This window comes from Myodes glareolus, chromosome 1 (genome assembly GCF_982192425.1).
Source record: "Myodes glareolus chromosome 1, mMyoGla1.1, whole genome shotgun sequence".
NCBI classification, from domain to species: domain Eukaryota; kingdom Metazoa; phylum Chordata; class Mammalia; order Rodentia; family Cricetidae; genus Myodes; species Myodes glareolus.
Genome location: NC_142026.1, coordinates 100,524,194 through 100,547,473, shown reverse-complemented (window position 1 = coordinate 100,547,473; position 23,280 = coordinate 100,524,194). Strand labels below are relative to the sequence as shown.

The following is a 23,280-nucleotide window of genomic DNA, read 5'->3' as shown; positions in this document are numbered from 1 at the left end:
AGTTCATCATGTCATGGTGACTCTCAACCATAAAATTATTTCCTTGCTACTTCATAACTGTAATTTTGTTACTGTTTTGAATTGCAATGTAAATACCTGATATGCTGGATATCTGATATGCAGCTTCCAAAGGGTTGAGACCCACAGTTTGAGAACCACTGGTTTAGAGGCTAATGCCTAGAATCAGTTTCGTTTGCTGCTTCCTGACCCTGAATTTGGGAATATGTTTAATGCCTGAATCTGTCAGTTTCCCGTGAAGCTTATGACATCCCCAAACGGGAAATCATGTTAAAGCGATCTTTGTACTGTCAGCCGTCAGCTGATGTGAAGTAGCAGAGTCCCTATCTTGTAGCAACAGCAACACTGATTTCTGTGTTCATTTTTTTCTCGCGCACATTGTCTACTCACCTCTAGGTATTTGTCTCGCTGGAACAGAGGGCGGGACAGGGACTTGCCATGCAAGTGTGACCCTCTCTGAATTTAGCAGAGCAGTTGAAAGCTGACTTTGTCTTTGGATGTTGAAAGTCTGTGATATGTGCCCAGTTTATTAGAGCACAACTCTGTAGTATGCATGACTTTACATAACCTATATAGTAATATTTGGTAGTCTTTAAATTCGCTAGTATTAATTAAATCAGTTCAATTAACCTGAATGTTTTGTACCCTCCATCTGATGCTTTTTAATTTTCTCAAAGATAAAACTAATTTTATTGAAGACAATATGCCAAAAATATAAAAGCATATTAAAGAAAACCCTATAAAACACAGGGGTCACCATTAAGTCTTTAGCTTGTAGGCAGAGGCTGCTCATTCGTTTTTTTTGGCCACCCAGATCTGAAATAATCACACAGAAACTGTATTATCACATCACTGCTTGGCCTATTAGCTCACACTTCTTATGGACTAGCTCTTATATCTTAAATTAACCCATTCCTATTATTTTATATTTTACCACGAGGCTCATGATTTACCGGTACTGGAGTGGGCGCCTTTCTCCTCTGGTGACTACATGGTGTCTCCCTGACTCCACTCTCTCCTCCCCTTGCTGCTGGGAATTCCCGCCTTGACCTATTCTGCACTGCAGTAGACCCAAAGCAGCTTCTTTATTAACCAATGGTATTCACAGCATACAGAGGGGAATCCCACAGCCTAGGTTTATATAGATTCATATTTACATAGTATATATCAATATGGTTAAGTGTTTTTAAAAAATTAAATTATATTCTGATAACTGTTTGCAAAGCCTTTTTACTGAACATTTTGATTTTCATTAAGTGAATGAGGCAGATCACCAAAATTAAACACTAAAATTTTATTATATTAATTTTTTTATTTATGCTTCTTAAAGCAACAGGAATTTATCTCATTCCCCTGTACCATTTGTGTCTAAGGTAAGAGTTGGCAGACATTTAATGGAAAGGGCCGGGCAGTCAGTGTTTCTAGTCTTGTGCACTGAACAGTTTTTGCAGCTTTTCAGTCTAAATGGTAACAGGTACAGGGTGTTCCAATAAGACATTTATACAAATTCATAGTGGGTAGATTAGGTTTTAGGGCTATAGTTTGCTTAACTTTCTGTTTTGAACCAGGTTGGTCTTGAACTCATTTTGTAGTTGAAATGGACTTGAATTCTGATTCTCATGCCTCCATCTCCCAAGTGCTGGGGATTATAGCTCTCAGTCACCATGTCTGGCAGAATAGGGTAATACTAAAGTAGTTTCATTTATATGCCAGCATATGTTCTTCAGCAATACTGAGAAATGGACTAATTGAAATGATTTTAAGCCAAAGAGCTAAATCACACAGGGTTTTGGTGAACTTTGAATAAAAGTACTGACTAATAAATTAAAAATCTTATCACCAGAATTCTGATGAATTTTTAGTGATGTTTTAATTATTTTGTTGTTTTTAAATAAAATGAAGGAACAAATTTAAGCATTAAAGTTGCTTAGCTAAAAATCTTATAATTACCCTTGGCTTCTGCAGTGTCCTATATGTATGTGTTTTAATTCCATCTAATATTGGTCCAAAGGAAATAAAGACATTTTGAGCATAGCCATTTATTTAAAAATAATATTGATATAGAGTGGCAAAGATGTTGTCTTGTTGGAGAATGTCACCTTTGCAAATTTCTGTGTGTGTAGTCAGTATGCAATTAGTGGTCTTATTCCCTCTCATTTATATATTATCCCACCTTGATTCATACACTGCTAGCTGGGCATACTACTTTGGAGGATTTTTTTTAAACAAACTAGCATAGAAATTGGATGTAGGTAATTAATTGTTGCCCTCATCTCTAATCTGTCACTAAATGGTCTACACTACTTTTATGCAATTTGCATTCTTGTGATTCCTATGCTTGCAGTTCATCGCACAGAGGTAAACTCTGCTTGACATTGATTATAATATTTAAATCTTAGTTATGGTGTGGTTTATGATATTGTAAACGATGGAGGAAATGGATTTCAAATGGTATACCTTTAACATTAAATGCTTTCCTCTTTAATTTTAGCATGCGTATTACAGCAGAACTGTGGTACTAAGACTACTTGAAAAGAAATACAAATCTCTGGTAAGCACATCTGGTTTTTTGCTGAGAAATAATATCACAAAAAGTTATATATGCAAAGTTGACTGACAATGATTCGTATTGGGTAATGAGGCAACGCCTTTTAATGTGACTGTAAACTCCTGTTCTATGAAATGTAAAGAGATAAAAGTTGAGTCTTAAAGTACAATAAGGGAAACATTTAGGAAACAGGCAAGTATATGGCAAATTGGGCTGCCTTAAGTGATAGACTAGCTTGAAAGAAGACATATTTTTAGGTATTAACTTGAAATTTGACTCAGGTCAGCTATTAATAAGGCAATTGCTTCTATAAAATATACGGATATGCTATGTGCAAGTGGCCTGAAAAAGACTCAGTGAGAAATGCTTTTGTGTCTGCAAAAAACTGACCTGAATTTTACTAAATACAGTTAGATACTATTAATGTCTTACCACAAATAGCCATGGCCATTGCTATTATGTAATAATGTCTAAGGATTCTGAAAGGAATTGAAATGAAATAAATAAAATAGATAATAATTGACAAACATGAGAACATGTAATTTTAAAACACATTTAAGACAATAATAAATATGGTTTATGTATTGAGGCAGAACTTTCAATCTATAAGTTATTTGAATGGAGGATTCCTGAAATTGTGAATTTTTGGATTTGAGCAATGGAGCAAAAAGTGACCATGGGAAAACTTGCTTTTGTGTTTGACAGTCTAGAGGGTATAGCTGGAGAAGGGGAGAGGAGCATGGACTAATGGCAGGGGATTTAGTGGTCCTGGAGAAGGGGAGAGGAGCATGGACTAATGGCAGGGGATTTTTTTTGTAGAGGCCAGTGGTCCTGGAAAAGGTGTAGGACAATTGAAATAGACTGTTTTTTGCTGTTATCAATACTTTATATATTTTTATTGAGCTATACATTTTTCTCTACTCTCCTCCCTTCATCTCCCTTCCCCTTCAATGCTCTCCCACGGCCCCATGCTCCCAGTTTACCTAGGATATCTTGTCTTTTTCTACTTCCCATGTAGATTAGATCATGGATGTCTCCCTTAGGGTCCTCTTTGTTGTAGGTTCTCTGGGATTGTGAATTGTAGACTGGTTTTCTTTGCTTTATGTCTAAAAGTCACTTATGAGTAAGTACATATGATATTTGTCTTTCTGGCTCTGGGTTACCTCACTCAATATGATATTTTCTAGATCCATCCATTTGCCTGCAAATCTCAAGATGTCATTTTTTTCTACTGTTCAGTACTCCATTGTGTAAATGTACCACATTTTCCTTATCCATTCTTTGGTCTTTGGGCATTTAGGTTGTTTCCAGGTCCTGGCTATGACAAACAATGCTACTATAAACATAGTTGAGCACATATCCTTGTGGTACAATTGAGCATCCTTTGGGTATATACCCAAAAGTGGTATTACTGGGTCTTGAGGAAGGTTTCCTAATTTTCTGAGAAATTTCCATAATGATATCCAAAGGGGATGTACCAATTTGCACTCCCACCACCAATGCAGGCATTTAGCCCACATCCTCTCTAACATAAGTTGTCGTCAGTGTTTTTGATCTTGGCCATTCTTACAGGTGTAAAATGAAATCTCAGAGTTGTTTTGATTTGCATTTCTCTGATGATTAAGGATGTTGAACATTTCCTTAGGTGTCTTTCAGCCATTTTAGATTCCTCTGTTGAGAGTTCTCTGTTTAGGTCTGTACTCCATTTCTTCTTATTGGATTATTTGTTCTTTTGATGACCAATTTCTTGAGTTCTTTGTGTATTTTGGAGATCAGTCCTCTGTCTGATGTGGGGTTGGTGAAGATCTTTTTCCACTCTGTAGACTGTCATTTTATCTTGTTGACCATGTTCTTTGCTTTACAGAAGCTTCTCAGTTTCAAGAGGTTCAATTTATTAATTGTTTCTCTCAGTGTCTGTGCTGCTGGGGTTATGTTTAGGAAGTTGTCTCTTGTGCCAATGTGTTCAAGTGTACTTCCCACTTTCTCTTCATTGAAGTTCAATGTGGTTGGCTTTATATTGAGATCTTTGATCCATTTGGTCTTGAGTTTTGTGCATGGTGATAGATATGGATATATTTTCATTCTTCTACATGTTGATATCTGGTTATGTCAGCACCATTTGTTAAATATGCTTTCTTTTTTTCATTTTACATTTTTTGCTTCTTTATCAAAAATCAGGTGTTCGAAGATGTGTGGATTGATATCTGGGTCTTTTATTCGGTTCCATTGGTCCTCCTGTCTGTTCTTATGCCAATGTCAGGCTGTTTTCAGTACTGTAGCTCTGTAGTACAGTTTGAAGTCAGTGATTGTGATGCCTCCAGGAATTCCTTCATTGTACAAGATTGTTTTGGATATCCAGGGTTTTTTGCTTTTTTATATGAATTTGAGTACCATTCTTTCAAGGTCTATGAAGAATTTTGCTGGGATTTTGATAGACATTGCATTGAATCTGTAGATAAGCTTTTGATAAGATTACAATTTTTACTGTGCTAATTCTACCTATTCAAGAGCATGGGAGATTTTACATTTTCTGGTGTCTCCTTCAATTTCTTTCTTCAAAGATATAAAGTTCTTGTCATACAGGTCTTCTACTTGTTCGGTTAGAGTTACTCTGAGAAATTTTATGCTATTTTTGCCCATTTTGAAGGGTGATGTTTTTCCTATTTCTTTCTCAGTCCACTTATCATCTGTGTACAGGAGGGCTACTGAGTTTTTTGTTATTCTTGTATCCTGCTACATTACTGAAAGTGTTTATCAGTTGTAAAAGTTCGTTGGTATAATTTAGGATCACTTGTGTAAATTATCATATCAACAAATAGTGAGAGTTTGACTTTTTCTTTTCCTATTTGTATCCTCTTGATCTCCTTTTGTTATCCTATTGCTCTAGCTAGGACCTCAAGAACTATATTGGGTTTTTTGTTTGTTTGTTGATTTTTATTGAGCTCTACATTTTTCTCTGCTCCCCTCTTTGCCTCTCCCTTTCCCTTCAACCCTCCCAAGGTCCCCGTGCTCCCAATTTACTCAGGAGATCTTGTCTTTTTCTACTTCCCTCAAGAATCTATATTGAATAGATTTAGAGAGAATGGACAATGTTGTCTTGTTCTTGGGATCGCTGGGAGTTTCTCTTCATTCAGTTTGATGTTGGCTGTTGGCTTGCTGTATATTGCCTTTATTATGTTTAGGTATGTTCCTTGAATCCCTGCTCTCTCCAAGACCTTTATTATGAAAGGGTGTTGTATTTTGTTTAACGCTTTTTCAGCATCTAATGAGATGATCATGTAGTTTTTTTTCCAGTTTATTTATATGGTGGATTACATTGACAGATTTTCAAGCTGAGTTAATCATGGTGAATGACTTTTATGTGTTGTTGGAATCAATTTGCCAGTATTTTATTGAGTATTTTTGCATCAATGTTCATTGGTTTAGGAGGTCAGGCCCTCTCTTCTTACAATAGTTCATGAGTGAGATTGGTCTGTAATTCTCTTTCTTAGTAATGTCCTTATGTGATTTGGGTATCAGGGTAATTGTAACTTCATAAAACGAGTTTAGCAATGCTCCTTCTGTTTCTATTGTGTGGAACAATTTGAGGAGTGTTGGTATTAGTTCTTCTTTGAAAACCTTGTAGAATTCTGAGCTGAAACCAGCTGGTCCTGGGCTTTTTTTTTGGTTGGGAGACTTTTGATAACTGCTTCTGTTTCTTTAGTAGTTATTGGCCTATTTAATTTGCTTATCTGTTCTTGATTTATGATATTATCCTGAAAGTTGTCCATTTCCTTTAAGTTTTCCAATTTTGTGGAGTACAGGTTTTCGAAATATGACCTAATGGTTCTCTGGATTTCATCTGTGTTCTGTTGTTATGTCCCCCTTTTCATTTCTGATTTTGTTAATTTGGATATTCTCTCTCTGCTTTTTGTTAGTTTGGATAAAGGTTTTGTCTATTTTATTGATTTTCTCTGAAATAGATTCTTTTATGTATTGTTTCTCTGTAATTCCTATTGAAAAGGAGATTTGTGCCATAAATACATGAACTTATCCTATTATAACAAAGTCAGAGAGAAAAGCCCTGAGATTATTCCTCAGTATTTATACCCAGATAGAAACTCACCCTTGATATCACAGAGGCCCCAGAAGTATTTAATGTGCTTCTTAGAGATTAGAGTCTGTCTCTTATTCAAAGCTAACTCCATCTACCAGTTTTTAGCTACCAGGTAAAATTGCTTTATTTTAAATCATCTTAACATTGTACTAACTTGGTCAAATACTTTATTTTACTTATGTAATGAATCAAACTTTCTTAAGGTTCTACCTGAAGCCTCGTGTTTTCCTATATAGCTAACTAAAGGTAAAAGCTAACAAAGGTTAATGTAAGAGGCTGGAGAGATGGTGCAGTGTTTAAGAGCTTTTGCTGCTCTTGCAGAGGACCAGAGTTTGATTCCCTACACCTATAGCTATAAACAAAAATAACCTTCAAGCTAGGTTAAATTCTATCTTGGCCTTCTCTGCCCTTCTGTATTTAACTCTACCTACCTTGTCTGAACAGTAACAATGAAACGAATAGTCTGGCTGTATGTTTAATTGCATAATATCACATGTCTGAAATGCAGTTGGGGGTTTGAGAACAAATGCTGTATGTCTGTTTGAAAACTAGAAAAATCCCCACTTGTTTCTTTGGTGTCTGCATTCACCCTGTCTGATTTCTGCTTTGATTTTTTTTCTGTCTTGTAATTGTTTTTTTTTTCTCCCCGTCTGTGATTGTTACCCTTTACCATCAAAGGATAGTTATAGTTAGATGTAAATAAATGAATCTTTTTAAAACAGTCACAGTTAAGAGACAGAATAGTAAGATAATAAAAGGTTGATGGAAGTATGAGTTAAGACTACAGCAGATAATTTGGATGAAAAGATGATTCAGGAGTTCCATATTTAGGAGGCAGTGATTAGAGATGGTGGCTTTTAAATGGGCAGCAGGTGAAGCCTCGGATAATAGAATGGTTACTGCCTTTAGCTGAGGTAACTGACACAGTAGAAGAACAATAATTCCTGGTAAAGATGACTATGCTTAGATGTGGTAGGTTTGGGTCTATTGCGTTTGAAATGCAGACCTCACCAGGCATAGATCTGGACCTCTGAAGTGTGGTTTAGGCAAGATGGAAGCAGAGAAAGATTCTTCAACCAACTTGTGGATTTTGTGGTTTTCTGGAAGGAATCCCAGAATCTAGCAGGTATGTTTCAGGCTGTCATGTATTAAAATGAAAGGGAACAAAATAAAAAAGAAAAGATCTATCCAGATGCCTAACGAAAGGGTAAGTTTCTGCTTGTCTTCTCCCCATTGGGTTCCCACAGGCCAGCTTATGTCTTCCAGGATTGATGATTGATAAGTTTAGTGAAATATTGTCTATGGAGGAGCCCCTTAGAGACTGTGCCCAGATTATTTTACTTGGTTTGGTCTGGGATCTCAGTAGATGGAAAACAGATGTGCAATATGAACAGCTGTATTTGTAGAAACCCTTTAGTTATATGGAAAGCCCTTTTCACCATTTTTAGGAATACTGACCAAACAAAGCAGCAATAACAGAAAAGTGACCTCTGCATGAACATGGCCTGCTCTTTGGAAGAGAAGTGTTGGTTTGCTCTAGGATCTTATACCAGTTGTTACTGCTATTCTGTTCTTTATGCGAGGTACCTTTGCATTTTCAGTTCTTATTTCTTTATTATATTCTAGCTTCCCGCACCCTCCCTTGAGACAGATCGCCAACAATGTTATATCACCTAAGTTAACTCTCACCAGTCCTTATCTCACCAGGGCATCTGTTTTGTTCAGCATTTAGAATTAAGAGTCATCTATAAGCAGTATGCCTGTGGGCAGGAGAGATGGCTCAATGGTTTAGGGCATTTGTTGCTCTTGCAAAGGATTCAAGATTGCTTACCCACACCCACACGGCCTCTCACAGCCGCAAACAACTCCATTTTAGGGGATCGTTACCTTCTAACCTCTCAGGGCTCCTGCATGCATATGGTACACAGAAACTCACACAGGCACATATTTGTAATTAATATAGGTAAATAAAATTTAAAAAGAAATGTGTCTGTGATGAAGGGGATTGGATATTTCTGCCGTGCAGAGTGGAGATATGATAATTGAGATCTTTGGGGACAGCCGGGCTGCACAACATTTTTATGCCTTTCTTCTCTGAAATTTGAATTTTTAAAGCTAGTTTTCTGCAATTCTGATAATTGAGGTGGTGACAAATGTTAGATCCATTTGGTATTTGTTGGTGGGTGAGAAGAAAAGGCCCCAAGTTAGGGAGGTGAGAAGAGACCGGGTCTGTCAGGCATCCGCACATCAAACATAAGGATAGTCTGTTTCCATAACTGTACTTTATTTAAAAAAAATTGATTATGCTTACTTGCATGTGTGTCAGTACACAATGTGTGAACTTGCTGCCTGCAGAGTCCAAAGGTTTTTAGATTGTCTGGAACTGGAGTTACAGATAGCTGTGGTCCACCATGTGGGTGCTGGAGTTGAACTTCTGTAAGTTCTCTGTAAGAACAGGTGTTGTTATAACCACTGATCCATCTATCCGGTACCTGTAGTTTAAATTTTAACGGTAAGTTAGCAGTTAATGGAGTAGTTTTCTCAATTTGTATGTTCTTAGATTAAGTTTTAAGGTCATCATTTTCAGTGATAGGATCTTATATAGTATTTCATACATATACATAATTAGCCTTTTTAATAGCCTTGATTAATTTTTAATTTTGTGACACAGTGGCTATGTATTTCTGAGACCAGTAAACTGTTATTATTATTTTTTGATCAGATAGCTACGGCAGTTCAGCAGTGTGTTCAGTACCTGGAACTGTGTGAGACAATGAGAACTGGTGACAGCTTAGGACATTCACAGCATTGTGGTAAGTATTGTTTTATTACATATACTAAGATGGCTGACTTCATTATAACAACTTAGTCATGGCTCACATTTCTTAAATAGCTTATTTTAAAAAGTGTACTGTATTCATTGTACATGGTACTGTATTACTTCTAACATGCATGTATAGTGTGCTGAGTACAGTTCACCCCTACCGTGTCTCTCTACCTTCCCCTTTTTTACATCTCATCCCCAGTGTCTTTTATTGTCCTAGACAGTCTGACCTCTGATTTAATATTGTATACATATATGTATATATGCATATATGTGTGTAATAAATTATGAATATACAGTACATGATTTATTTGTAACCTGTATATATATATATATATATGTATGTATAATTTTATGTGTATGACATGGAACTAAAATGAGAGAAAATGCTTTTGCCTGAGACTAGCTTAATTTCTTAACATGATTGATTATCTCTTGTTCAGTCATCTTCCTGAAAATGACATGATTTCCTTTTTCCTTGTGTCTGAAAACACTATTCAACGCGTGTGCACGCGCGCGCGCACACACACAAACACGCACACTCACTCACTGACATATACATGTATATATCTCCATTCCCTTGTTGTTGAACACCTTGGCTGGTTCTATAACTTTGCTATTGTGAATGATGTCTTGATATCACTGATGTGTAAACAAGTCTGTGATACACTGGCTTAGAGTTCTTTGTGCCAACACCCAGGAATGGCATATCTGGATCATATGGTGCGCTTGTTTTGCATTTTCTGAAATTCCTTCATATTGATTTCCATAGTACCTGGGCTGGTATACCTTTCCAGCAACAATTTTAGGGTTTCTTTTTTTTCACATCCTATTCTGAGTTTTTTTTTTAAATTTCCTTGTTATCCTTTTATTAATTTTGTATGTATGGGTGTTTACTTGTATGTAATGTATGTCTGTGTACTACATGCATGCCTGGTATCAGTGGAGGCCAGAAAAGGGCACTGAATTTCCTAGAATTAGAGTTACAGATGGTTGTGGGCTATCGTTTGGGTGCTGGGAATTGAGCTCAGGTCTGCTGGAAGAGTAGTAAGTGCTCTTAACTACTGAGTGGTCTCTCCAGCCCACTCATTACTTATCTTCCTTATGACTGCCATTCTGACTGGGATGAGATGGAACCTTGGTGTACGTCAACGTCAGTTTTTTTTCTCTGATGGCCAATGAGGCTGAGATTTTCATACATTCATTGATCAGTTCTCTTTCATCTTTGATAACTCAATTGGCTCATTTTCTGTTTGGGGTGTTTGATTTCCTGTAGTTTTGTTTTTGGAGTTACTTGTGATACTCTAGATACTAATTTTCTGTCTGATGTGTAGCCAGCACAGATTTCCCATGTTGTGTAGGCTGCCAGCATTCAGTTCACTGCTCACTTTGTTGTACGGACATTTTGATATGAGGTCCCATTTGTTGATTGCTGGCTTTATTTTCTGAGCAGCAAAGTTCTATTGAGAAGTTTATCTTGAAGTGTCTTCCCCAATTTTTGATCTAGCAGTTTTAGCATGTCAGGTACTATTTTGAGTTCTTGGATACACTTTGAGATTATTTGTTCAGGTTGAAAGATAAATGTGTAGTTTCATACTCACATACGAAGATTATCAATTGTCTCTGTGCTATTTAGTAAGTGTGTCTTTTTGTCCCCTTTACAAAAAATGAGGTTATTGTATTTATTTGGATTGCATTGGTACTATAAGGTTATGTTACTGTGACTTTAGAAATCAGGTTACTCTAGACTTAGCCTTTTTGATAAGGATCACTTTGACTCCCTAGGGTCTGTAGTACTTCCATGTTAATTTTGAGATTAACTATTTCTGTGACAAATAACACCAGAATTTTGATGAAAATTGGATTGAACCTGCAGATTGCTTTTGGTAATATTGCCATTTTCATTTTATACTTACATCTTCAGTATTTAAAGTTTTATTTGTCAAGGTCAATCACTTCCTTGGTTCAATTTATAATGAGGATTTTGTTTTGAGGCATCATGAATGGAATTGTTTTCCTGATTTTTTTCTCAGCATGCTTTTTTTTTTTCCAAATGGGAAGGCTACTGCTTTTTTTTTTTAAACGTGGATTTCTTTTTTTTTTTTGTTAATTTTGTGTCCTGTCATATTGTTGAAAGTGTTTATCAGTTTTCTTATGATGTCTTTAGGGTCCTTTATGTGTTCAGTAATTTTTGTAAATAAGGATACGTTGACTTCTATTTGTATCTTTTTTTCCTCTTGTCTTACTGTTCTAGCTACTATTCTATTGTATAATAGTTGGTAAACGTAGACAGACAGTACTTCAAGTACTCTATTATATAGTTACCAAAAGTGGACAGGCACCTTGTCTTGTTTCTGATCTTAGTGGAAGTACTTTTTTATTTTTTCCATTTAGCATGATTGATGTTTTTTGGTATATTGAGGCATGTTTCTTCCATTCCTAATCTCTTCAGGACTTTTATCATGAAAGGATGGTAGAATTTCAGAAGCCTCAGATATATCTATTGAGATAATTTTGTGATTTTTCTGAAGTTTGTTTATGTACTATATTATTGTTATTGTTTTGTATATGTTGAACCATCTCTGTGTCTATGGAGTAGAGTCAGCTTCATCATGATGAATTATCTCTTTGTGGTTTTGAATTCAGTTTGTAAGCATTTTATTGAGAATGCCCACATATAATGTTCTTCAGAAAGATTGGTTCATAATTCTTTTTTTTATTGTTGTGTCTTAATTAGACCTGGGTTGCAGAGTAATACTGACATTGTTCAAAGGGTTTGATAGATGTCCTCCTTTTTCTGTGTTATGGAATAGTTAGAAAAGCACAGGAGTCAGCTCTTCTGTAAAGGTCTGGTAGATCCAACAGTGAATTCGTATGGCCAGGACTTGTTTTTGCTGGGAGATTTTGTTCTTCTCTGCATCAAACTCATTGCTTGCTCTAGATCTCTTTAAATTGTTTATTTTGAAGCTAGACAGGTGACAGAGTCAAATTAAGAGCACTGGATGATCTTCAGAGGACCTTGGTTCAATTCCCAGTCCCCACATAGTGGTTCCCAACCATTTGTAATTCCAGTTTTAGGGAATCTGATGCCTCTTATGGCATCCAAGAGTACCAGGAATTCATCAGGCCAATATGCAGGCAAAACACCCATACATATAAAAATACATCTTAAAAATAGCTTATTTCATTTTAGCTTAATTTTGACATATCATGTCTTTCTTGAAATTCATTTGTTTATTTTAGATTTTATGTGTTTTATAATGATATGAATTTTTTATATCTGTTGAATAACTATTTTCTTTTTAAATATTGATTTTATTAATTTGTTTTTTGTCAGTCTTTTGATTAGTTTGACCATAGGTTTGCCAATCTCAGATAGGACTTGTCTTATAAATGCCGTGATGAGCTATATCTCCCAAACTGAGAGCAACACAGATTTTCTTGCAATTAAATTGCTTTTGTCAGGCATTTTGACACAGTGATCAAGAGGAAGTATTAGAAAGGGCTTCATCACTGTGGTAAACTGGCCATGCGGCTCTTAGTCCCTTTGAACATGGTTTGTGGGAGGAATATGTAAGATGTTGGCACTCTGGAGAAGCAACATAAGGCAGCAGAAAGTGCTTAGCACACTATGCTAGTGGGGGCTCCTGGGTCTGAAATTTCGGGAGAGATGCAGACAATGTGGTTTATACCTACAGGGTTTCACAGGGCAAGGGAGGGATCAGGTTCCTGGTTAAAGGCCATTCATGTAACATCTGGAAAGAATTGGGCTATGCTCTGCCTGAGTAGAAAATTTCAGTGAGATTGAATTAAAGGTAATAGACCAATTTATTGGTGGAGGATATTTAAAAATGGCATGACAGAACCAGAGCAGCAGGGAATTTATTATGAGATTGTGACTTCTAGGAATATCGGAAGCTATGCCCATGAAGTCTCACCAATATGACTGCTTGTCCAGGACCTGAATAAGCCTGGCACCAGTAGATTTGCTAATATGTTTGGGAGAAGGAATTTTGTGAGCTGAAGAAATCGTCTTCCTCAGGGAAGAGCACACCAATAGCAAATGGTCAGCCCTGAAACAAACACTCAAGTAACATTATACAGACTGAGTCGGTTGTATTTAGGTATTTTGAAATAAATGAATATGTATGTGTTTATTTATATAAACACACAGGTAACAACAAAGGCCATAGACTTGGAAGAGAACAAGGTGAGGGCAGTAAGTGGGAGGGCTTGGAAGGAGGGAAGGGAAGGGGGAAATATGCAATTATGTCATAATCTCAATAAAAATTTTTAAACAAACAAAATCTCAGCTTAGTGTTCAGGTTGTACATGGCTATTACTGTTTTTGGCTACCAGTTAGAGTGAGAGATCAGAAGATAGAATAGAAAGATGTGAAGAATATGCAGTGTGCTAAGGAGAGAAGCTTCATGCTTGTGGAGAAGATTGGCATAGCAGCTACAGGCAATGGAGTGGTAATTTTTGACACTAGGGACTCTAGGGACTAGTGTCACGAAAGAGAAACCTTATGCTTTGTATTTGAATAATATGAATGTTTGCTTGAGGGTAAGACTCTGTAGCCTCTAATATTTCTCCAGCCTATAATACAGAGGCGTTTTAGTTGGATTTCAATTGCTGTGATAAAACACCATAGCTATTAGCAACTTGGGGAGGAAAGGCTGTATTTCAGTTTACACTTCCACATCGCAGCAGGTTCATCAGCAAAGGAAGTCAGGGCAGAAACTCACTGCAGGAACCTGGAAACAGAAGCTGAAGCAGAGGCCTTGGAAGAATGCTCTCCCTGGCTTGCTACTTGTGGTTTGCTCAGCCTGCTTTGTAATACACCCCTCTCAGTAAACTAGGGCCTCCCACACAAATCAGGAAGATGCTCCACAGGCTTGTTACAGGAGACATCTTCTCAGTCTCAGTACTCTCTCCCCAGGTCTTTCTCTATTTTGTGTCCAGTTGCTGAAAACCTAACCAGGACAGTGTGGTATTTTAGATTGCCCTCTTGAACCTGTTGCAGTGTCTGTGTGTACTCTAAAAAATAGTCATCAGTTGCTCTACTGTGGCCTCTTAACTCTCTGCTGGTGCTTAGACCCAAACCCAGGGCATTGCCATGCTAGACAACTTGTCTCCCACTGAACTACACCCCAGGGCCACCATGTGGACTTCCTTTTGGTACCTTCCCTGCATCGCACTCATGCATGCGTGTTATTCATTAAACAAAATCAAACAGCCTGTTTGTGCTGCGTGTGTGGATGACCTCTCTGCTGGCCTTCCCATCTGGGAGGACTCTACTAGAAGTTTTTGTTTTCTTTCAGGCTCCAGCTCTTCATCTGATGTGCTTTTTTATGGCAGAAATGCGGCTTCCTCCTTTAGTACCATGTGGCCTCCGCATTCCCGAGTTCATGCTTACCTGCCCCTCTCCGCCCATCTCACAGACTAAATCTGCGGGTCTTCTCCCTTTTCCTAACACTATCACTCTTGCGTGGATTCTTCCTCCTCAGCTGACAGGCTGTTCTCATTCACTTGAGACGTGCTTCTCTATTCTTTATTCATTCCCAGAAACTTTGCTTGTTTACATCCCCGCATCCCCCTCACCCCACTTGTCCTTTTGAGAGAGTCCATTGAGTTTCATGGCTTTATGTATTATTTAATTTTATGTAATGTAAATGGCAACTGAAATCTTCAAGTGCACATAATGTTCCTGAATTTCACACTTTTATGTTACTTAACGTTGCTGCTGGAATGTTAAATCAGCACTTGCGGGGCTTTAACGCCAAAGACCCAAATTGCTCTTTATTCTCTCTATCCCTATCGTTTTCTTTATTAGAATTACTTAAAAGTATAAGAAGAAATTCATCACAAAGCTATGAACTTGAGTTTTCCCTACTTTTATCATTCTTTTGATGTTATTGTGTAATTCTTGCTAAATCATATTGATTTAATCTTCTGAAACATGTATTTTTGTCTGTTTCCTCTTTACTTTGCTAACACATTTATTTATATATTCTTTAAAAAGTTATTTTTAATTTTAACTGTGCATTGCACTCATGTATTTTTATGGGGGTGTGTGCCTGTGAGTGCAGTTGCCTGTGGAGGCCAGGAGAGGGCATCTGATCCTGTGGACCTGGGGTACAGGCAGTTGTGAGTCTTCTGACCTGAGTGCTGGGAACTGAACTTGGGTCCTCTGTGAGAACAGTATTTGCTCTTCACTCCTGATTCATTTCTCTAGCCCCTGGTTCATAATTTTGAAATGGAGTTTCTTACTTCAGACTTTGACCTTGTTTCATCAACTTTCTGTACCACTATCATGGTTCATTCTTGACAATTCAGGTTCGATTGCATTGTCTTCCTAAAATCCCTCCAATATCTTCCCCATGGCCTCTACCATAGAGTTCAAATTCCCTCTGTGCCTTATTCCTCCATGGTCTAGTAATTTATCCTCTCCCACTTGTCCTTCAGCGCTCTGATTATACCATACTGTTACCAAACACTGAATGGAAAAACAAGTTTCATGTTACTTACTGTAGTTTTCCAGGGGTGTGTGTGGATGTGTCTGCTTGTATATGTGGATGTATAGTGTATATATGTGTGTACATGTATGCACGTTTATGTGACTTGTTTTATGTGTGTGTCTGTTTGTATATGTATAGTGTATATATGTCTATACATGCATGCACGTTTATGTGACTTGTTTTATGTGTGTGTCTGTTTGTATATGTATAGTGTATATATGTCTATACATGCATGCACGTTTATGTGACTTGTTTTATGTGTGTGTCTGTTTGTATATGTATAGTGTATATATGTCTATACATGTATGCATGTTTATGTGAGTTGTGTGTGTCTGTATATGTGTATATATAGTGTATATATGTCTGTATATGTATGCATGCTTATGTGAGTTGTGGGTGTAGGTGTATATGTGTGAGGGCACATGTGCATGTGGAAAACTGAGTTCAACTTCAGATGTCATTCCTTGGGGACTACCTTCCTTTCTTGTAATAGGACCTTAAGCTGCCCTGAAACTTGCTGAATAGGCTAATCTGTAAGGCCAGGGAGTCTCAGGAGCATACTGTCTTTGCTTTCTCTGAGCTGAGATTATAAGCATGTGCTGCTATGCTGTTTATTGTTGTTTGTTCTTAATGTATTCTGGGAATGAAATTCAATCCCTTGTTCTTTCAAGGTAAGCAGTTCATTAACTGAACTATCTCCCTTGCCCTTCTGAATAATTCTAAATACCAGTGAATAGATTAGGATATTATAAAATTGATGCTCAATATACCTTGAACATATGGGTGATGGATAAATGAATGGGGAATATATAATGTATGATTTCTATTTAGAGATTCTAATTTTAGCTGCAAGCATTATTGTAATCAGTATGACCTACTGTATGTAGTACAAACTGAATATCCCTTCATCAAAATGTTTGGGACCAGAACTATGCCCAGTGTATTTTTAGTGTTTATTCAATATTGGGACATTTCCATAAACTTTATCTGTGTTGTCTTTTTATGTGGTTGCTCCTGTTTTATTTCTGAAGCCATGACCAACAGCAGCAGATGGGAGGAAAGTTTATTTGGCTGACAAGTCCAGGTTACAGTTCATTATTATGGGGGACGTCAAGGCAGGAACTTAAAACATCACATCCACAGTTAATAACAGAGAGAATAAAACAGATCTATGCTCATTTGATCTAAGGTAGCTCATATTCACATTTATTACACACAGAATAAAAGCAGATCCATGCTTGTTTGCTCTCCGACTGTTCTGGACTGCTGCCTAGAGAATTTTACCACTAACTGTGGCCAGGGTCTTTGTGTATAAATTAACAATCCAAATGATTTCCCCAGGACATGCCCACAAACCAACCTGATCTAGATATTTCTCATTAAGACTCTCTGCCTAGGGATTTATAGGTTGCATTAAGTTGACAGTTAAAACCAGCACAGTGGTAAAAATTAAATAACTTTTTTGTCGCTTTCTTTTGAAGTCTGTCTTTGGTGATGAGTAAATTTGGCAGCATGATGGCATTTTTAGATTGAACACTGGCAACAGTGGTTACCAATTTTATAATGACTACTGCCCCTCTGATCTACTGTACATGATTATTGGAAATATTGAGGAAAATAAATATTAAAAGTTTATATCAGCAGTTTCTCCAGCATAGATGATAACATGTTTGATTGTCAGGAGGGGTTGAAGACAAGTATTGTGAAATATATTATTATTAAAGTAAATGATCTTTTCTACTTCTATTTTAAGGAGACAAGCAGAAAAGTTTCTTCTACTCAGGACAAGAGCTGCAGTATATTTATTTCATTTACTCACTGTGCCTTTTAGGAAGATTGTTGATATATACACAAGGCAGAAAACTCTTTCCCATAAAGTTGAAGAATAGAAAAGGTAAGTGCTATTAGAATGAGTGAGTAGGTAAAGGTATGATACGATTTATAGTATACAGGTTCATATTTATAAATTTGGCTTAGTATTGTCGTAGTCACTGTTCTATTGCTGAGAAGAGACACCGTGACCATAGCAACTCTTATACAAGAAAGCATTTAATTGGGGCTTGCTATAGTTCCAGAGGTTTAGTTCATTGTCATCATGGCTGGGAACATGGTGGCATGCAGGCAGACATCATGCTGGAGAAGCATCCAGATAGACAGGCGATAGGAAGAGAGAGACACTCGGCTTGGATCAGGCTTTTAAAAACTCAAAGCCCAGCCCTGGTGACATACTTCCTCCAACATGGCCTCACCCATTCCTACAAGGTCACACCTCCTAATGCTTCTTAAGTAGTGCCATTTCCTGATTAAGCTTTTAAATCTATGAGAATACCACAGTATCTGCTAGGCATCATTAGTTTGCTCTTTATTCCTGTGATTAAATATTGTGATCAAAAACAACTTGAGGAGGACAGACTTTATTTCATCTTATAACTTATAGTCCTCCATGAAGGAAAATCAGAGAAGGAATTCAGTACAGAGACTTGGAGAACACAGTACTGAAACCTAAGCAGAGGCCTTGGAGGAGTGCCACTTCCTGGCTTTGCATCCCTTGGCTTGCTCAGCCTGCTTTCTTATACTCCCCAGGAATACTTGCCAAGGGCTGGTGCTACCCACAGTGGACTGTGCCCTCTCCCATCAATCATCAGACAATAAAATGCCCTATAGGCTTGCCTATAGACAGTTTGATAGAGGCTCTCAGGTTATTCCAGCTTGTATTAAGTCTACAAAGGAAACTCAACTAGCATAGGCTCTTAGCTACATACCTTTTAGTCATATGAACTACTGTTGAGATTTTTTTCTTTCTCTCTTTATTCTTTTCAGTTTCAGTATATGCTTATTACTCTATATGTATTTAATTATTCTCTTATTTCATTTTTCTACAACTCTAGACTAGACGTACTTGGTGATTCAATTCTGAATATGAAACTAGAAGACCGTTTAAAAATTCTGGTTAGCCTAAGAATTGTCTGTGACCTTTCAGGGAAGGGTGGGATCCCTCCTGGGCTGCTGGTCCTGGCTTCTATAAGAAAGCGGACTGAGTGAGCCTCAAGGGCAAACCAGTAAGCAGGCCTCCTCCATGGCCTCTGCATTAGCTCCTGTCTCCAGGTTGCTGCTCGGAGTTTCTACCATGATTTTTTTCAGTGATAGACTTAGGAGCTTTAGGTGAAGTAAACTCTTTCCTCTCCAAGTTGCTTTTGAGTGTGATTTTTTTTTTTGTCTTAGCAACAGAAAATGGAACTAAGCCAGAAATTTGTACTAGGTCATGGGGTGTTGTTGTGACAGGCCTGACCATATTGTTTGGAGGACGATTGTAGACCGACTTTGGAACTTTGGGCTTGCAAAGCCATTGAGTACTCAAAGCTCTGTGGGCATTTAGGATGTTGAGAGCATCACAGGTAGTAGAGGCCTGGCTTGTAACTTTTCAGAGTCCCTTAACAATTCTACCGGGACAGTTTAAGTGGTAGTTTGAATTAAGAATCACTGAAAAGAAACCTTTACTCTGCTGGCCAGCTAGGACTGAAGAATCAGCTGTGATTAGAAGAGAAGAGAATCTGTGAGGCCGAATCTTCTAGGGATGTGCTTCCTCGGGGTCAGCACACAGAAGCTGTGCTCTCGAGGTGCCCAAAGCTGTCCCTTGTGCTGGTAGCGGAACTTGGTAATGAGAAAGAATCCACTGGGTGTTACTGGTTTTTCAAGCGTGATGGGGTCCCAGAGAGCAGCCAAGGTGTGGCATGTGAGAGTGTAATGGAAGTCCGTTGGTGAAGGTGCAGCATTAATTATAGAAGGAGCCCCAGTTGGCGATGACACGGAGAGAAGTTGAGGGGGTAACACCATGTGGCAGGGCCAGAGGCCCGAAAGACAGCCTTGGAGAAGCTATTGATGAAGATGTAGCCCAGCTGCAGGAGAGACTCTGGTATTTTAGAGACTAGTACCTTGGAACTACCTCCAAGGTGGTGGTGGACGAGAAACACTCAGCCTCCAGGACAAGCTGTTTGTGATGTGCATGGCAGAGCTCACCAAATGGAGCCCTTTGGAGTCAGAGGATTGTGACTGGGTCCCATACATCAGACATTAAACTTTTTACACCACCAAATGCTTGTCGTGTTTATATTTGATTATGACTGACCTGAGTCTCCCTTCTTGAAGTAAGAAAATGTGAAACTTATTTTGTCTTTTATAGAAGCCCACAGTTGAGAGACTTGAATTTTTGAGAGGCTTAAGAATTTTACAGATATTTTGGACCTTGTAGAGGGACATCAGATATTTTACAGAGACTGAATATTTTATGATTTTGCATATCTTAAAGACACTAAACTTCTAATGTTTTTGAATTTTTAAACACTGTGGAACCTTTAAAGTTATATTTAAGTTTTGTACTGGGATATTAATATGACAACTTGGGGATTTCTGTCTTAGTTCAGTTTTCTGCTGCTGTGAGAAACACCATGACCAAAAGCCACCTGGGGAGGAAAGGGTTTACTTCACCTTTAAGCTTCTAAATCCATCACTGTTGAAGCCGTGGCAGGAACTCAGGACTGCAACCTGGAGACAGCAGCTGATGCAGAGGGCATGAGGATCATTGCTTACTGACTTGCCCTCATAGCTTGCTCAACCTGCGCTCTTAAGGACCCCAGGATCACCAGCCCAGGGATGACAGCACACAGAATGAGCTTGTCCCTCTTATTTCCACTCTAACTAAGAAAATGCCTTTCAGGCTTGCCTTCAGCCTTATCTTAGGAAGACATTTTCTCAGCCAAGGTTCTGTCCTCTGAAGTTTTTTTCTAGCTTGTGACAAGGTGACACAAAACAGCCAGCACATAGGATGATGCCGGGGAGAGCATCATATCATGTATTACTATACTGTTTTTACTCTGTCTCATTTAATTTAACAAATTTGAGATCACTTATCATCTTTTATTTTCCACAGATATTTTATCTGTACTAAGAATGCATTATAGAGCAGAGTTCAGCACAGTTTCTGGAAACTGACAGTTAATATGGCCTTGTTGGATAATATAGAATGTTAACGTAGCAGTCCTGAGACTGCTTTCCTTAGAGTGGCTTGTTTGCAAGCTTGACTCTTGGTTGGCATATGGGGAGTTGAACTCCTGCTATTATAGCACTGATGAGGGTACTTAACCTGTGTGCCTGCTACCCCCTGTGCCTAAACTGTACAACATTGCCATTTATGTCAAACACCAGGTTTGTTTTTGGGAGTTTAAAATTTAGACATGTACTGGACAGAGGGTGTGTCTTGCTCACAACCCCACAAGAAGAACTTGGTTACTGCATCTCTAGTGGGCGTTTCTAGAGGAACTGAATGCATTCTGCATGGATCCCCTGGGAGAGGCCCTCAGTAACTGGTACCTGATTAGCTCTGGGTTTTGCCTTCAGTAACCTTTCTTTTTGATTTTGCTTTGCATAGTTTTATTATAATGTGTCATGTGAACATGATTGTATGAGGCCTGTGGGTCTTCCAACTCAATCAAATCAGAACGTGGTTTTCAGGACCCCTGACACTGTTTAATAACAGAAAATCCATTCTTAGCTTGTCAGCCTTACAAAATCTGGTCGTACGAACTGTAGTTTATTGATGCTGTTACAGAGTCTATTTGTTGTGGACCCTCTTGTCTAGCTGTTTTATTTGCCCTAATCTATTTGAACTCCTTGAGAACTGACAGGGCATTATGTACTTCTCTTACAATGTTCAAGGCTGTGTCGTATAGTTTAAGACAGTGTGGGGACATCATAGGCTCTTCAGTGACAGAGGTACTATTTTATATGATATTGCTGGATGTTGCATAACTAGAAAGACCAGTGAATATCCTTGATATTTTTGCAGGTATTCATCTTAACTTTACATGCCTCTCATCTATAATAAATTTAGCATTTTATATTCTTTATAACGACTGTATTTTGCTCTATCTAGAATCACAGCTCATTTCAAAATTGAATTTGAGAATAACAGAGAACTGCAATCAACTTTAAATTACATAGTGTTTTTTCTTCCCAGAATGTTTTAATGAAAGCTTCTACAGCAAGTCTTGGTAAACTGTAGCCTGCGGGCCAAACCTGGCCTGCCATCTGCTTTGTGTTCTTGTGAGCTAGGAATGTCTTTTAACTCTTAAGAAAGAGACTGTTTTGTGACATGTGTAAAACATGAGTGGCCAGTCCTCACGGTTCTCACTCAATACTTAATTGCTGATTGTATATGGCTACCTCATGCTCCCGTAGCCAACCCGAGTGCTTGTGATGATTTGGACAGAAGGCTTAAGTTACTGTAGTCTTTCATGGAAAAAAAATGCTGACCTTGTTCTACTATGCTAAAAAAGCTAGCCGATCCAACATAGTAAGCTGAATTTTACTTGTGATAATTGATTTAACTCAAATAGCCATGCTAAGACTTGTGCATCTGTTGTGGATTTAAATGATCAGCTTCAAACAGATGGTGGAACTATGCCTTAGCATATCAAGACAGTTGGCGTGGGATCTGCCTTCTAATGGCGTTCTGTTCTGGAGTAGTGGGTCTTGGGTCACACAGCTCTCTTCTTAATGGGCTTACACAGAAACTGTGATGCAATCTTACAAGTGAGTAGAATGTAGATAAATGGTTTTTTAGCTTGTAAGAATGTTACAAATTACTTCTTTTTTTCTTTTGTAAAGATTCAGTATCTCTCAAAAATCTGCTGGTTTTGTTTACTCAACTCATCTATTATTCACCAAGTTGTCCAAAGATGACATCAGTTGCATATTCAGGTAAATGCCCCCTTCCTAAATTGATTGGTTGATTGATTAACTGTGGTACTGGAAACTCAACTCATGGTGCATCTCTTTTAAATGGAGGAAAAGAAATTAAACATTTGAGCATTCTCTTGTCTTGATGCTCTGAGTTATTTAGTAATAAACATCTGAGTGCTTTGAGATACTTATCTATTTTGGTAAATAAGTTATTTATTTATTTAATTCTTTTTACTGAGTTATACGTTTTTCTCTGTTCCCCTCTCTTCCTCCCCTCTCCTCTTTTATCCTCTCCTGTAACCCCTATGCTCCAAATTTACTCAGGAGATCTTGAAAAAAAAAAAAAGGTAAATAGGTTTCATTAAAACTCTGCGTTACTTGTAAGACATAACATTGGTTCCTAAGTAAGCCATGAAATTCAATTTTGTTCATAGATGTTTAAAGACATCTCTAATCTGTTAATGTTTTACTTTAGAGTCAGTTTGGCTGAGAATTTTAATGTTTTCTTAATGTCAAGATTCTCAAGTCTTATCAA

The 23,280-nt window shown here is 37.8% G+C and overlaps 1 protein-coding gene across 2 annotated transcripts in view; it reads left to right on the top strand.

Moving 5' to 3' along the window:
* Positions 1-23,280, top strand: part of Tbc1d32 (TBC1 domain family member 32) — a 207,107-nt gene that overhangs the window by 29,372 nt on the left and 154,455 nt on the right. For both annotated transcript variants that reach the window (XR_015739040.1, XM_048425064.3), the window contains exons 10-13: positions 2,510-2,569; positions 9,385-9,475; positions 17,761-17,901; positions 22,671-22,763. Coding sequence is in view for 1 of the 2 variants with exons in the window: in XM_048425064.3 (XP_048281021.3) it covers positions 2,510-2,569; positions 9,385-9,475; positions 17,761-17,901; positions 22,671-22,763 (385 nt within the window). In the remaining variant the exon portion in view is untranslated. The remainder of the gene's footprint in view (positions 1-2,509; positions 2,570-9,384; positions 9,476-17,760; positions 17,902-22,670; positions 22,764-23,280) is intronic.